Source organism: Danio rerio, chromosome 11 (genome assembly GCF_052040795.2).
Source record: "Danio rerio strain M-AB ecotype USA chromosome 11, GRCz13ab, whole genome shotgun sequence".
Classification (NCBI taxonomy): domain Eukaryota; kingdom Metazoa; phylum Chordata; class Actinopteri; order Cypriniformes; family Danionidae; genus Danio; species Danio rerio.
Window position 1 is genome coordinate 1,380,500 of NC_141031.1, and position 13,377 is coordinate 1,393,876.

At 40.6% G+C, this 13,377-nt stretch overlaps 2 protein-coding genes across 48 annotated transcripts in view; both read right to left on the bottom strand.

Moving 5' to 3' along the window:
- The window catches only part of atp2b2 (ATPase plasma membrane Ca2+ transporting 2), a 172,394-nt gene extending 164,219 nt beyond the window's left edge, over nt 1-8,175 (bottom strand). For 27 of the 45 annotated variants that reach the window (XR_015501989.2, XR_015501988.2, XR_015501986.2 and 24 more), the window contains exon 1: nt 8,085-8,175. The gene's annotated coding sequence lies outside the window, so the exon portion shown is untranslated. Of the gene's footprint in view, nt 1-8,031 lie in introns of all 45 variants that reach the window. The other 18 variants (XR_015501983.2, XM_087272465.2, XM_087272486.2 and 15 more) reach the window with 1 other exon arrangement.
- A 4,837-nt stretch (nt 8,176-13,012) lies between these two features.
- Nucleotides 13,013-13,377, bottom strand: part of iars1 (isoleucyl-tRNA synthetase 1) — a 57,855-nt gene continuing 57,490 nt past the window's right edge. For 2 of the 3 annotated variants that reach the window (XM_087271880.1, XM_087271881.1), the window contains one exon: nt 13,016-13,180. In XM_087271880.1, the coding sequence (XP_087128006.1) occupies nt 13,101-13,180 (80 nt within the window). In that variant the 3' untranslated portion in view covers nt 13,016-13,100. 3 annotated transcript variants of the gene reach the window in all.

A 13,377-nucleotide genomic window follows, 5' to 3' on the forward strand; every position in this document is an offset into this window, starting at 1 on the left:
CCAGCTGATAGAAAGGCATTTGAATGGTCAGGTCAGAATTTGGCATCAACAACATGAAAGCATGTATCCATCCTGCCTTGTATCAGTGGTTCAGGCTGGTGGTGTAATGGTGTGTGTGTGTGGGGGGGGAGGGGTTCTTGGCACACTTTGGGCCCATTAGTATCAGCTGAGCATCAGCTTCCAGCAGGATAACACACCATGTAATAAAGCTCAATCATCTCAGACTGGTTTCTTGAACATGACGATGAGTTCACTGTACTCAAATGGCCTCAACAGTCACCCGAACTCAATCCAATAGAGCAGCTTTGGGATGTGGTGGAACGGGAGATTGGCATCATGGATGTGCAGCCGACAAATCTGCAGCAACTGTGTGATGCTATCATGACAATATGGAGCAAAATCTCTGGGGAATATTTCCAGTAGCTTGTGGAATCTACGCCACCAATGATTACGGCAGTTCTGAAGGCAAAAATGGTCCAACAGTGTACTAGTAAGGTGTACCTAATAAAGTGGCTAGTGAGTGTATAATCAAAATGATTGGTAGTGGCCCAGATGAGCCTACGTTATCAGTTTAATCAGTTGTTATCGGTGAATGCCAATCAAAGTCAAGCATTCCAGAGAGCCGTGTAATAATATTGAATACATTTTGGTTCTACATGGATGAGCGTGTGCTTAACTTTCCTCTAAAACATCCCAGTTTAACCAGACAAACAGCACAAAGAGCTAAAGCTTGAGACGCTCCACCAATGGCATTAATCAACCTTAGCATTTACTGCAAAATATGCTGTCCTTATTCAAAGTTTTCATCTTGATTCCAGTCCAAATATCTAAATATTGTTGAATAAAAAAGCATTTACCAGACAAGCAAAACATATAGTCTTGTTTTTAGAAGTAATGAGTCAAAATGAAGTGAGTTTTTCATTAAAAGAAGTAAAATAGTCTGCCAACGAAGTAGCACAATAATGTTATTTCAAAGGGAAATCAGATTATTTAGCTTGTTTTAATGAAAAACTCACAACATTTTGACTCATTATTTTGTAAAACAAGGTCATATTTTGTACTTGTTTACTTGATTTAAGACTCTTTTGATATTTGGACTAGAATCAGGACAAAAACTCTAAAGAAGAAAGGCTTTTTTTGCAGTGAGTCGATGAATATCAATAATGCGCAGTGTGAATATTTCAGGATCCCCCCACAGAAAATCCATGTTTTCCTACTAAAGCGAGCAGTCGGTGTAAATCTGTGGATCAATGAGAGAGAGCGGACGAGCTTCAGAAACCTCTGATGGAAACACACACACACACACACACACACACACATATACGACACACGGACTAAAGGGAAATCTCTCGCAGAAACAAATCAATACCTATTATTGCAGTGCGTCCCTAGCTGATATTGTTTGGCAGGTCGTTTTAATTAGAGGTCATTCGTTCATTCATTTCTCAACAAACAACAAAGCAAAACATTTGGACAACAAAGTGAAGGCTGTTAATATAGACCAGTGGTTCTCAAACTGTGGTACATGTACCACTACTGTTACACGGGCTTCCTTCTAGTAGTACGCGGAGATATCAAATATGTACAAGCTACATATATTTGAAAATGTATCAACAATTATTTATATATGAATATGACATATACTATTATTTATTTTATGACATACAGCCTATATTTCTGAGGTCCAGGCAACATTTCCAGGTGTTGATGAATTGGCTACTATATGTTAATACTTTACATTTAAGTACAGCACTTTCCTTTTTCTTTTAAAGAACATTAACCTTCCATTTTGGCGAGGCAGTGGCGCAGTAGGTAGTGCTGTCGCCTCACAGCAAGAAGGTCGCTGGTTCGAACCTTGGCTCAGTTGGGGTTTCTGTGTGGAGTTTGCATGTTCTCCCTGCGTTCGCGTGGGTTTCCTCTGGGTGCTCCGGTTTCCCCCACAGTCCAAACACATGCGCTACAGGTGAATTGGGTAGGCTAAATTGTCCGTAGTGTATGAGAGTGTGTGTGAATGTGTGTGTGGATGTTTCCCAGAGATGGGTTGCAGCTGGAAGGGCATCCGCAAAAACTTGCTGGATAAGTTGGCGGTTCATTCCACTGTGGCGACCCCGGATTAAAAAAGGGACCAAGCCGACAAGAAAATGAATGAATAAACGAACCTACCATTTTTAACTTTTAAAAGCACATTTTAATTTAAATGTTGACGTTTTTAGTTGGCTTGTTTACATATAAGCACAGTACAGTTTTAACATTTAGACTATTTATAATGTTTAAAATGGCTAACAATAATAAATATTCTTAATAATAGAAATGAATCTGCCACATTTTAGAATGGTGCAGAGCTGCAGCTGCTTTACTGGGCCTACTACGCTACTGTATTTCATTACTGCTTATTAATGTGGTTTTTGGAGAGACAATTGTTTTCTGAGGTGGTACTTGATGAAAAAAGTTTGAGAAACACTGATATAGACCATTTCGAGAGACGTAAACAAAAACAATGGTCCCTGCGCATTTCATGTTTTACATTTTTATTTTCTGCGGCTTCCGAGAATCCAAAAAGAGCCACATAGTGATTAATAATGTCATCGTGGCTGCTTTAACATTAGGTTATGATTGAATTGCCTCTCGTTACAGTTATGAAATAGTTTGATAACAAGCAGGAAATGTTCATGAGCCAATCACATCGCCACAAACGGTCTATAACGGGGTGTCCGGCATAGTTTAGCTCCAACTACCTTCATAACACCTGCCTGGAAGTTTCTAGTATACCTAGAACAGGGGTACCCTGGAGGGCCGGTGTCCTGGAGAGTTTAGCTGCAAGCCGAATTAAACACACCTGCAGCATCAAGCTCTTACTAGATATACTAGAAACTTCCAGGCAAGTGTGTTAAAGCAAGATGGAACTAAACTCTGCAAGACATCGGCACTCCAGGACCAAGTTTGGACACCCCTGACCTAGAAATGGCTTAATTAGCTGGTTATAGTGTATTTAATTGGGGATGGAACTAAAACATGCAGGACACCCTGCTGCAAAATCCAGCTTAAACCAGCCTAGGCTGGTTGGCTGGTTTTAGCTGGTTGACCAGCCTGGTTTTAGAGGGGTTTTGGCCATTTCCAGGCTGGTTTCCAGCCATTTCCAGCCTGGTCTTAGCTTGTCAGGCTGGAAAATGACCTGCTAAATACAGCTAAAACCAGCTTGACCACCCTGGTTTAAGCTGGATATGGCTGGTTTTGGCTGGACTCCCAGCCTGGCTAGGCTGGTCAAGCTGGTTTTAGCTGGTCATCTCCCAGCCTGACCAGCTAAGACCAGGCTGAAATGGTTAAAAACCAGCCTGGAAATGGTCAAAACCCCTCTAAAACCAGCCTGGTCGACCAGCTAAAACCAGCCTAGGCTGGTTTAAGATGGATTTTTCAGTAGGGCACCAACCCTCCAGGACCGAGTTTGGACACCCCCGTTCTAGGTATAGTAGAAACTTTCAGGCAGGTGTGTTGAAGGAAGTTTGAGCTAAACTATGCAGGACACCGGCCCTCCAGGACTGAGTTTGGACACCCCTGGCTTAGTCCATAACACACCTAGAATTCAATTATGCATTTTTTGAGTGAATACAGAGTTTACATTAATGTTTATGACAAAATATGGGTGAAGAAATTAATTTGTTGTTCAGCAATATATAGATATATTTATATCAGAATGAAACATTTATTCTGGTACTTGTTAGAACACATAGATGTATACACTGGATATGGCATACGGACCCTGAGCATGCATCAATACCGCCGCCATATTTGTACAGGGTCTCCAGGACGAGCGTCATTCAACCGCACTAGTCAAAGCCAATATGAAGATGCCGGACAACTGCTGGGTTCACTTTTTAAATTATATTCATAGGACCATATTTAACCTAAATGGGTTTGTCCATAAGCCAGCATCTCTTAAGAGTGTATAAAATGACCTTTGCCATGTTTAATTTTAAGCAACACACACAGCAGTTTTCTTTTAGCGAAGAACAGTACAAAGCCGGCAGTACTAAAGGTCATGGGTTCAATCCCCAAGAAATGCATGACCTAATTAAAAGCACACAATGAACGGTAGAGTAAGCTGCTTTTGATCAAAATGTCTGCCAAAAGCAAAACAAACAAACAACAGCAACACACCGTCACACACTTTCACCACAACTGAAAGAATGCACACACTAATTACAGCATTTAAAACATCAGACATGCTCTGAACTGACATTCATTAAAATATGTAAATGTAAAACTCATGTAAAGCTTTCATATCGAGTTAAAATTTGCTTTATATTCAGACATTCAGACTTTCTCCTTAATAATATAATATCAGAAAGGTATTATTAGCACATTCTAAATAGTGAAATCATATTAGCAGCCAATGACTATCAAGGTACATCAATGTTTACAGTCAAATAAACAGTGCTAATGTTGCTCTGAGGTCATGTTTACATCTGATTTCAGCCCGAATATTGAAAGCGCAATGGGAAATAATATAGAGAGCATGTCATTAAGTTGTCACTGTACAAATGTGCGAAAAAAAACCCAACTTTACCTCAATATTACAACATATAGATCAGGGGTGTCAAACTCAATTCCTGGAGGGCCGAAGCCCTGCACAGTTTAGTTCCAACCCTGCTCCAACACACTTACCTGTAGGTTTCAAACAAGCCTGAAGGACTCAATTAGTTTGATCAGGTGTGTTTAATTAGGGTTGGAACTAAACTGTGCAGAGCTGCGGCCCTTTTGGGGTGAGTTTGACACCTGTGATGTAGATCTTCAAACATCTTACTCTGGGAACTTATGTAAAGCTTAAATCTCTCTCACACACTGTGAATAAACTGCTATATACTGAGCCACTGCTAGAAATATATGGAGCTAATCATGTGCCAAAACAATCTGAATTTGAATTGTGTTCATTTGAATTGTTGACAATTGTAATTTAATAAATCTGAATTGTAATATGCCGTTAAAAACTGTTTTGAATTTAAATTTCCACATTTGAATTTGAATTTTATAACTTGAATATTGTATATGTAGAAATTTAAATAGACCCCAGATCGACTTTCTGCTGAAGCTGAAGTTCTGGTTTTGAATGTGAGAATATTGAATTTAATGTTCTCAATTTCTTCATCTTGAAACTGTACTTTTACCAACTAGGGTTGTAACAATATACCGGTATGACGGTCTACCACGATTTGAGCGTGCACGATTATAATACCATGAACAATTGCATATCAACTGTTTTAACCCTTAAAGACCGAGACAGCCGCCCGCGGCTAAAAATAAGTATTGCTCTTAAATGTTTAATAACTTTTGATCCGCTGATCCGATTTATACAATTCAAAGATTGGCATAAAGAAGAGAATCTCAGCTTTCCAGTATCACATAACATTCGCGGACTTTCAGAGGCTCCGGAATCAGTGCGGTTACGTCATCAACATTTGACAACGCTGATTTGACAAAGAAACGCTCGTCACTGTGTCTCCGGACAAACCAGACATGATACATTGATGCATTGTCCCTCCTCCATGCCCAGATTGGTTCAAACTCGCTATATCACAACCAATAAGCATAGGTTTCGCTTTTGTTTGTGGACCAACACTGAGCTTTTTGAACAACACGGAATGAGAGATAGGCATACATTTATGCGCGGCTAAATAAAACGCAAAAAAAAAATTTTGCATGAAATAATTCTCATACTAAGTACTTTTGCATGCACAGCAGCACAGAAACATGACAAAACAGTGACACAGCAAAGACGAACTGCTGCTCTTGCTGTTTTCAAAAGACGCAAATGAAGGTGCAGCTGTTTGTCTGCATTGCAGACAACCATATCCAAATCCATATCCACAGACAACCATATCCATGCTGGCACATAAAACCTAAGGATGTTCCATATTGAATCTAGTTTCGTTATGTAACTATTTATAGTATAGTAAATATTTATATCTATTTTTTTACTGAGGATTTGCACCATGTTTATTTGGACTTTATTTGGACTTTGACACATTATTTATTATCTTCTTATTTTTTTATTTGTTCATTGTAAGTGGTGTTGTTTATAGTAACTGAAAATATATCATTTGGAAAAAGTCAAATTTGCTTCACTGTTCTATTATTTTGTAACATTTGTAATATACCGTATACCGCGAAACCGTCAAACCGTGGTATTGTTTTAGACGATTATCATACCGTAAAAAATTCATACCGTTACAACCCTATTACCAACTGGATATCTGCAGTCTGTGAATTCAGAACACAAAAAAATCTGAAGTTTGAAAATACGTCTATTATAAATTAAGTTGTCTCAAATTTCAGATGTTCAATATTCAAGTTATGAAATTCAAATTAAGAAATTTAAATTAAAGAAATGAAATTTAAAAACGTAAAAATTATGATTTATTAAATTACAATTGTCAATATGGCGACGTCACGTAGTGGCACAGTAGCTAGTGCTGTCGCCTCACAGCAAGAAGGTTGCTGGTTCGAGCCTCGGCTCAGTTGGCGTTTCTGTGTGGAGTTTGCACGATCTCACTACGTTCGCGTGGGTTTCCTCCGGGTGCTCTGGTTTCCCGCACAGATACAAAGACATGAGGTACAGGTGAATTGGGTAGGCTAAATTGTCCGTAGTGTGTGTGTGTGTGGATGTTTCCCAGAGATGGGTTGCAGCTGGAAGGCCATCTGCCGCGTAAAAACGTGCTGGATAAGTTGCCGGTTCATTCCGCTGTGGCGACCCCGGATTAATCAAGGGACTAAGCTGACAAGAAAATAAATGAATGAATGACAATTGTCAATAATTTAAATAAACACAATTAAAATTCAGAGTGTTTTGGCATATTATTAGCTCCATAGAAATGCAACAATAACCTACAAGCTTCTCAAATTTGCCACCTCGTGCTCTGATAAATGCTCAGACTTCAAGACTGTACAAAAACAAATCAGCACCCTGCATTCAGACATCAACACTGTACAACTATAGTGAATTCATGTGATCAGCCAATGACTATCAGAGTAAAACAAGGTTCACAGTCAAGTAAGTAGTGCTAATGTTGCTCTGAAGTCATGTTTACATCTGATTTCAGCCTGAATATTCAAAGTAAACAATATAGAGAGCATGTCATAAGTTGTCACATGTGCGAAGATAAAACCAACTTTACCTCAATTTTACACTTCGAGCATGCTCTGATATTTATTAAAGTATTAATAATCCTATTCTGGGGACTCATGTAAAGCTTAAATCTCTCTCACACACTGTGCACAAGTGCTATTTAATAAACCACTGCTAAAACATTGCAATAACTTTACAAACTTATCAAATTTGCCACCTCATGCACTGATAAATGCTCAGACTTTAACACTGAGCACAAAAACAAATCAGCACCATGCATTCACATATTAACACTGAATGACTATAGTGAAATCATATAATCAGCCAATGACCATCACAGTCACACTGTTCACTGTCAATGTTGTTATGCAGTCATATTTACATCTGATTTCAGCCTGAATATTCAAAGTAAACAATATAGAGAGCATGTCATAAGTTGTCACTGGAGGAATATGCATATATAAAACCAACTTTACCTCAATATCACAACATGTAAAACTTCAAGCATGCTCCGATCATTATTAAAACAAATAATCTTATTCTGGGAACTCATGTAAAGCTTGAATCTCTCTCACACACACTGTGAATGAACTGCTGTTTAATGAACCACTTCTAAAACATAACAATAACCTACAAACTTGTCAAATGTCCCACCTCATGCTCTGATAAATGCTCAGACTTCAACACTGAGTGATATTTCAGATATCAACACTGTATGACCACGAGCACTTCTCCAAATAAACACTCATGCATATGCTAAATCAAATGAGCTCACGTGCTATTAATCTAAACATGGTTTATGTCGATCACAGCATCTGTAACTCAACGCCACCATGAACACACATCATCAATAAAACACACCGCGACATTAAACTGCGCGTATATCCTCCGCGAGCGCGCGTGACTGTTACCGTGTATCATCAGCTGGTGAAGCCGAGAAGAGGAGCTCCAGCATCGGACTCACCTGCAGCGCTGCTCGGTGTGCGGCTCTCGGAGCTCCAGCAGACTCGCGCTCACACACACACTCTCTCTCTCACACATACACACACTCCACTGGCGGAGATTTTTCCATTACGTCTATTATATGTTTCCCTGAGGGGTAAAGCGGCTCTCGCTACACACACACACACACAAACACACACATACAGACAACTTTCATTCATTCACGCAGACACACACACACAAATACTATTTCATTTACACACATGCATGCAAACAAACACACACATTCACTTGCATACACACACACACACACATGCATGCAAACACACACATTTACATTTATACACATGCGTACACACATTGCCTTTCATAAACACACACACACACTTGCATTCATAAAGCCACATTCGCACACATGCATACACACAGATACATGCATACAGACACACACATATACATACATAAACATGCATACACACACACATATATGTATAAAAACACACACACACACACACACACACACATGCAGACAAACTCATTCATACACACATGCATGCATGTATACAAACACATACACACACACACATGCATGCATACACACAGATACATACACACAAACACATTCATTCACACATACATTCACTTGCATACACACACATTCATAGACACACATGCATACATAAACATGCATACACACACACACACAAACACACACACATTCACTTGCATATACGCACAAAACTGCATACAGACACACACGCATGCATCCATCAACATGCATACACACACAAATATGCTTGTTTACAAACACACACAGACATTCACATGCACACACACGCATACATAAACATGCATATACACACGCACACACACACATTCACTTGCATCCACACAAAAATGCAGACACATGCGCATACATACATCAACAAGCATACACACACACGCGCATGTATACAAACACACACGTACATGCATACACAATTTCATAAGCTTACATACACATTAATGCACACACACATGCATGCATGCAAACAAGTGTGTCAGTGTATGAGTTTGTGAATAAGTGTGATTGTGTGTGTATGAGTGAAAGTGTGACAGTCTATGAGTGTGTATGAGTGCGCAAGTGTATGTGAGTGAGTGAATTAGTGTGTGTGTGTGTGTGTGTGAATGACTGTGAACAAGTGATTGTGTAAGTGTACATCCTGTATGCGTTTATGAGTGCGTGTATGAGTGAGCTAGTGAATGAGTGACTGCGTCTTCGAGTGTGTGCGTGTATGTGAGTGAAAGTAAGTGTGTGTATGTGAATGAGTGTGATTGTGCAAGTATGCGAGTGAGTGTGTGTGTGTGTGTGTGTGTGTGTGTATGGCAGATGGTGTTGGGCCGCTCTGAGCTCCTCCAGTGACTTCAGAGAGTGTGATGCTGAGCACACAGATGGTGAAGGTGTGTTTAATATTCACACACTCAGTCAAACACACACACACACATGGCCAGTTGAGTTGATCAATTCCACTATAGCGCATGTGTTTGGACCGTGGAGTAAACCGGAGCAAACCAACGCCAACACGGGGAGAACATGCAAACTCCACACTGAAATGCCAACTGACCCAGCCGGGACTTGAACCAGCGACCTTCTTGCTGAGACCACAGAGCCACTCGATGCACCTCCGTGTCGCCCATACTTCTTTTAATACTTACATTTATTGTTAAAACCTTTGACAAACCTCATTAACAAATATTGTTCATCAAATTTTAAGCATTATAATGAACTGAATTCACTTTTAAGACCTAAAAGTGAAGCCGTGAGGACATGTGATTTGAGTGTTCTGATCTACCACTGATTATTATGCTAGTACAGTAGGATCTTGAAGAGAGAAAGCCAATCAAAGTGTTCCTGCAGACTGTTTCTATCAAGTCTGATCAGAACTAATTCAATATATTCATGTTGACCATTAGAAGCTGGAGATATTCACACACTGCTGACGCACCGCCGTGTTTAAACCCCATTATAAAAGTGATTCCTGCAGCTCTTCTGGGTGTAAAAGCAAAGAAACATCAGTGCGGCGTGATCCTGAAGATGACGATGAGAAATGAAGAACTCAACGGTTTTATTTCTGCATCTCCACATTTATTCAAAAGTATTGATTGATCCATTCAAGTTGATTATTTCCCCACACTGCAAAAAGCTGCACTGCTTTCCTCAGGGTGCTTTCACACCTGCCTTACTTAGATCGGTTGAATCGCACTAGAGTTGGTTTTCCCTCTTGGTGTGGTTCGTTTGGGCAGGTGTAAATGCAGCAATCGCACCAAAAGCGGACCAAAAAACATACCAAGACCTCCTTGACGAGGCTTTTAAACGAACCCTGCAGCGATTCGTTTGTGGTGAGAATATGATCCAAACTATAAATCAGACTAAATTCAGCTTTATAAACAGAGAGAGAAAGGGAAAAACATGGATCTTGATGGATCTTTGGTAATATTTCCGGAAGATGACCATGTCGCAGTTTAGCTAGATTAATTCACGCCTCCTCCAACGCCTTCGCCAATTTCAATTTGTTAAATTATTGTATTCCAGCCTCAGCCGTGCTTCATAATCGAAATGTATATTTTGTCTAAAGTAGGGGTGTCCAAATTCAGTCCTGGAGGGCCGGCGTCCTGCAGATTTTAGCTCCAACACACCTGCAAGGATGTTTCTAGAAAGCCTAGTGAAGCTGCGGTCACACTAGAGTTTGTGTGTGCAAAATTCTGTCGTGCGGCGCTGCGAAAAGGGGCTGGATTGCTTCATGTTTTAAATTTCTGTCCAGGGAGGTCATGTTTTGATCCTTGTTTGGTCTCACGTGGTCAAGTGATGTGAGTTCACCAAGCTTGAACTTTGCACCGTAGCGACCATTGGAACTTGACGCATGACCCCGCGTTTCCAGTCTGACGCATCCAGGTATGAATGGAAGTCTATGGGGAGACAAGTCCAGTGTGACGGCAGGTTAAGAGCTTGGCTAGCTAGCCCAGGTGTGTCTAATCGGGGTTGAAACTAAACTTTGCAGGACACCGACCCTCCAGGACCGAGTTTGGACATGCCTGGTCTAAAGTGATGCATATAAACTATATAGTACACTATGAGCAGGGATACAATCTGCAGCGCAGTCGACCCTCTGGGGTCAAAAGCCACAAGTTGTGTCTGCCGGTTTGTTTACTTGCGGGAGTTCCAGAGGCATTTTCCCGCCTGTTAATTCTGACCAATCGTAAAGCAGTTTTGGAAATGCGTTCAATAGCATCTGGCCAATGAGAGATGTGGATTTTGTCAGATGACTGCATTTCGGTTCCTTTTCAACTGGTTTAGACCGAAGCAGTCAGTGTGGTGTGAAAAGGAGCCAAAGATGGCAGAAAATCCTTTAATGGATCATTTGTTGCCCTTGGTCTAGACCAAATGAACCGAACCACAGAGGTGAAAACACCCTTACTTGTTTCTAGCCCAAACAACTACAAGTTCTTGAATCAAAAAGCATTTTCTAGACAAGTACAACATGTTGATTTATTAATATGAGTCAGAATGAAGTGAGTTTATGTCTTAAAACAGGGGTTCTTAACCATTTGCAAGCTGGGCCCCGCCAAAGCTGGTTCATTGCAGTTGGGGCCATCACATGAGCTGACGACCAAGAGGCTGACAACTGACCATCACTCAGGCCCTGTTCACACTAGTGCGTTTTAGTTTTAAAATGGCGTTTTAGATCAAAAACGATCCGCGTCCACACTAGCGTTTCTAAACATATCTCCGTCCACACTACGCCACCAAAAACGTATATCACGTGACCATTGGCGCACTCTGGTCATGCGCGTTCTAGTATAAACAGAAAGCATGCGTCTCGCTCGGCATTTGGTTATTGTTAGTCAACAAACGCCGGTTTAACAATGAACGCAATGGCAAAGAAAGCAAGAGAGGTATTTCTGTCGACAGACAACGAGGTCGAGTTGTTACTAAACGTAACAAATGAATAACAGCACAATGGCGCCTAAAACAGACAATAGTGCAAACAACGCTCCCATTTCTGTGTCCGTGTTGTTGTTTACAGTACTGTCTTCCGGTAGCGTTAGAGCCATGTGTTATAGTCATGTGATAGGGACTTGACGAAAAAGGGAAGGATACGCAATGACACAAAAGCCCCAATCAGGTAGCGAATCTCAGCAGCCCCGCCTCCTTTTTCAGATGTCTCCGTTTTCCCTCATCCACACTGAGACGGAGCAGCAGCGTTTCAGAATGAACACGGCCTCTCCAGCGTTTCCAAAACGCTCCGTTTTCGGCACTCAAGAACTCCGGCGTAGTGTGGACGGATGTCGTGACCGTAGAAAAACTTATGCGTTTTAAAACGAAAGCGCATTAGTGTAAACGGGGCCTTAATTTATCATTACCTCACGATTGAAAATGTGACAGTGATTTCATATGACAGTCAACAAACAAGTTAATAACATTAAGTCACTTATATTTTTGAGTTTTGGTCTATTTTAGCAGTGAAAATTGATCTGATGAATCCGAACAAAGATCACAAATTTGCACACAAAAAAAAATCAGTTTTTTTTTCCTCCCATCCTGTAGCATACTTGCGCCCCCCGCGAGAGTCTGCGCCCCCGCCGGTTGAGAACCACTGTCTTTAAACAAGCAAAATAGTCTAGTTTTCACTTTCAAATCAAATACTCCATTTCCCCCCGTTGTCAGATTATTTAAGCTCGTTTAAATGAAAAACTCACTTCATTTTGACTCATTATTTCTGAACGCACACCAGTACTTTCAGCTTGTCTAGAAAAAGCGTCTTGATTTAAAAATTGTGAGATACTTGGACTAGAAACAAGTCAAAAGCTGTGTAACCGAGTCAAAAACATGTAGTCTAAGCATTAGTAGCAGTGTTTCTCCAGTAACAGGAAGAGTGTCTGAATGCTCAAACTGTGCTGTAAGAGTCGGTCAGCTGCTGTTGTTTTATTTATTGAATAGTTTTCCCTCTATACGACTGACAGTACATGAACACACACAGACGTGATGATGTTTTCACAGTTACGCTTCTGCTGTTGTTGGAAGAACCTTCACGTAGAGCGTCTTCGAGTTCAGAGTCTTCATAGAGGACGCCTTCAGCTCTGAAACACACACACACACAAACAGACTTACACACGTAGAGATGCATTCAAAGTATTACTGATCTTATATTAATTATTGAGTCTTTATTGTTGATCCTCTCTGTAAGACAGTGGTGAATCTGCTGAACTGTAACATCAGCACTGAATGCTGCATCAGGCTCTGCACTTCAGTTATGCAGAGCTGGATTAATACATCA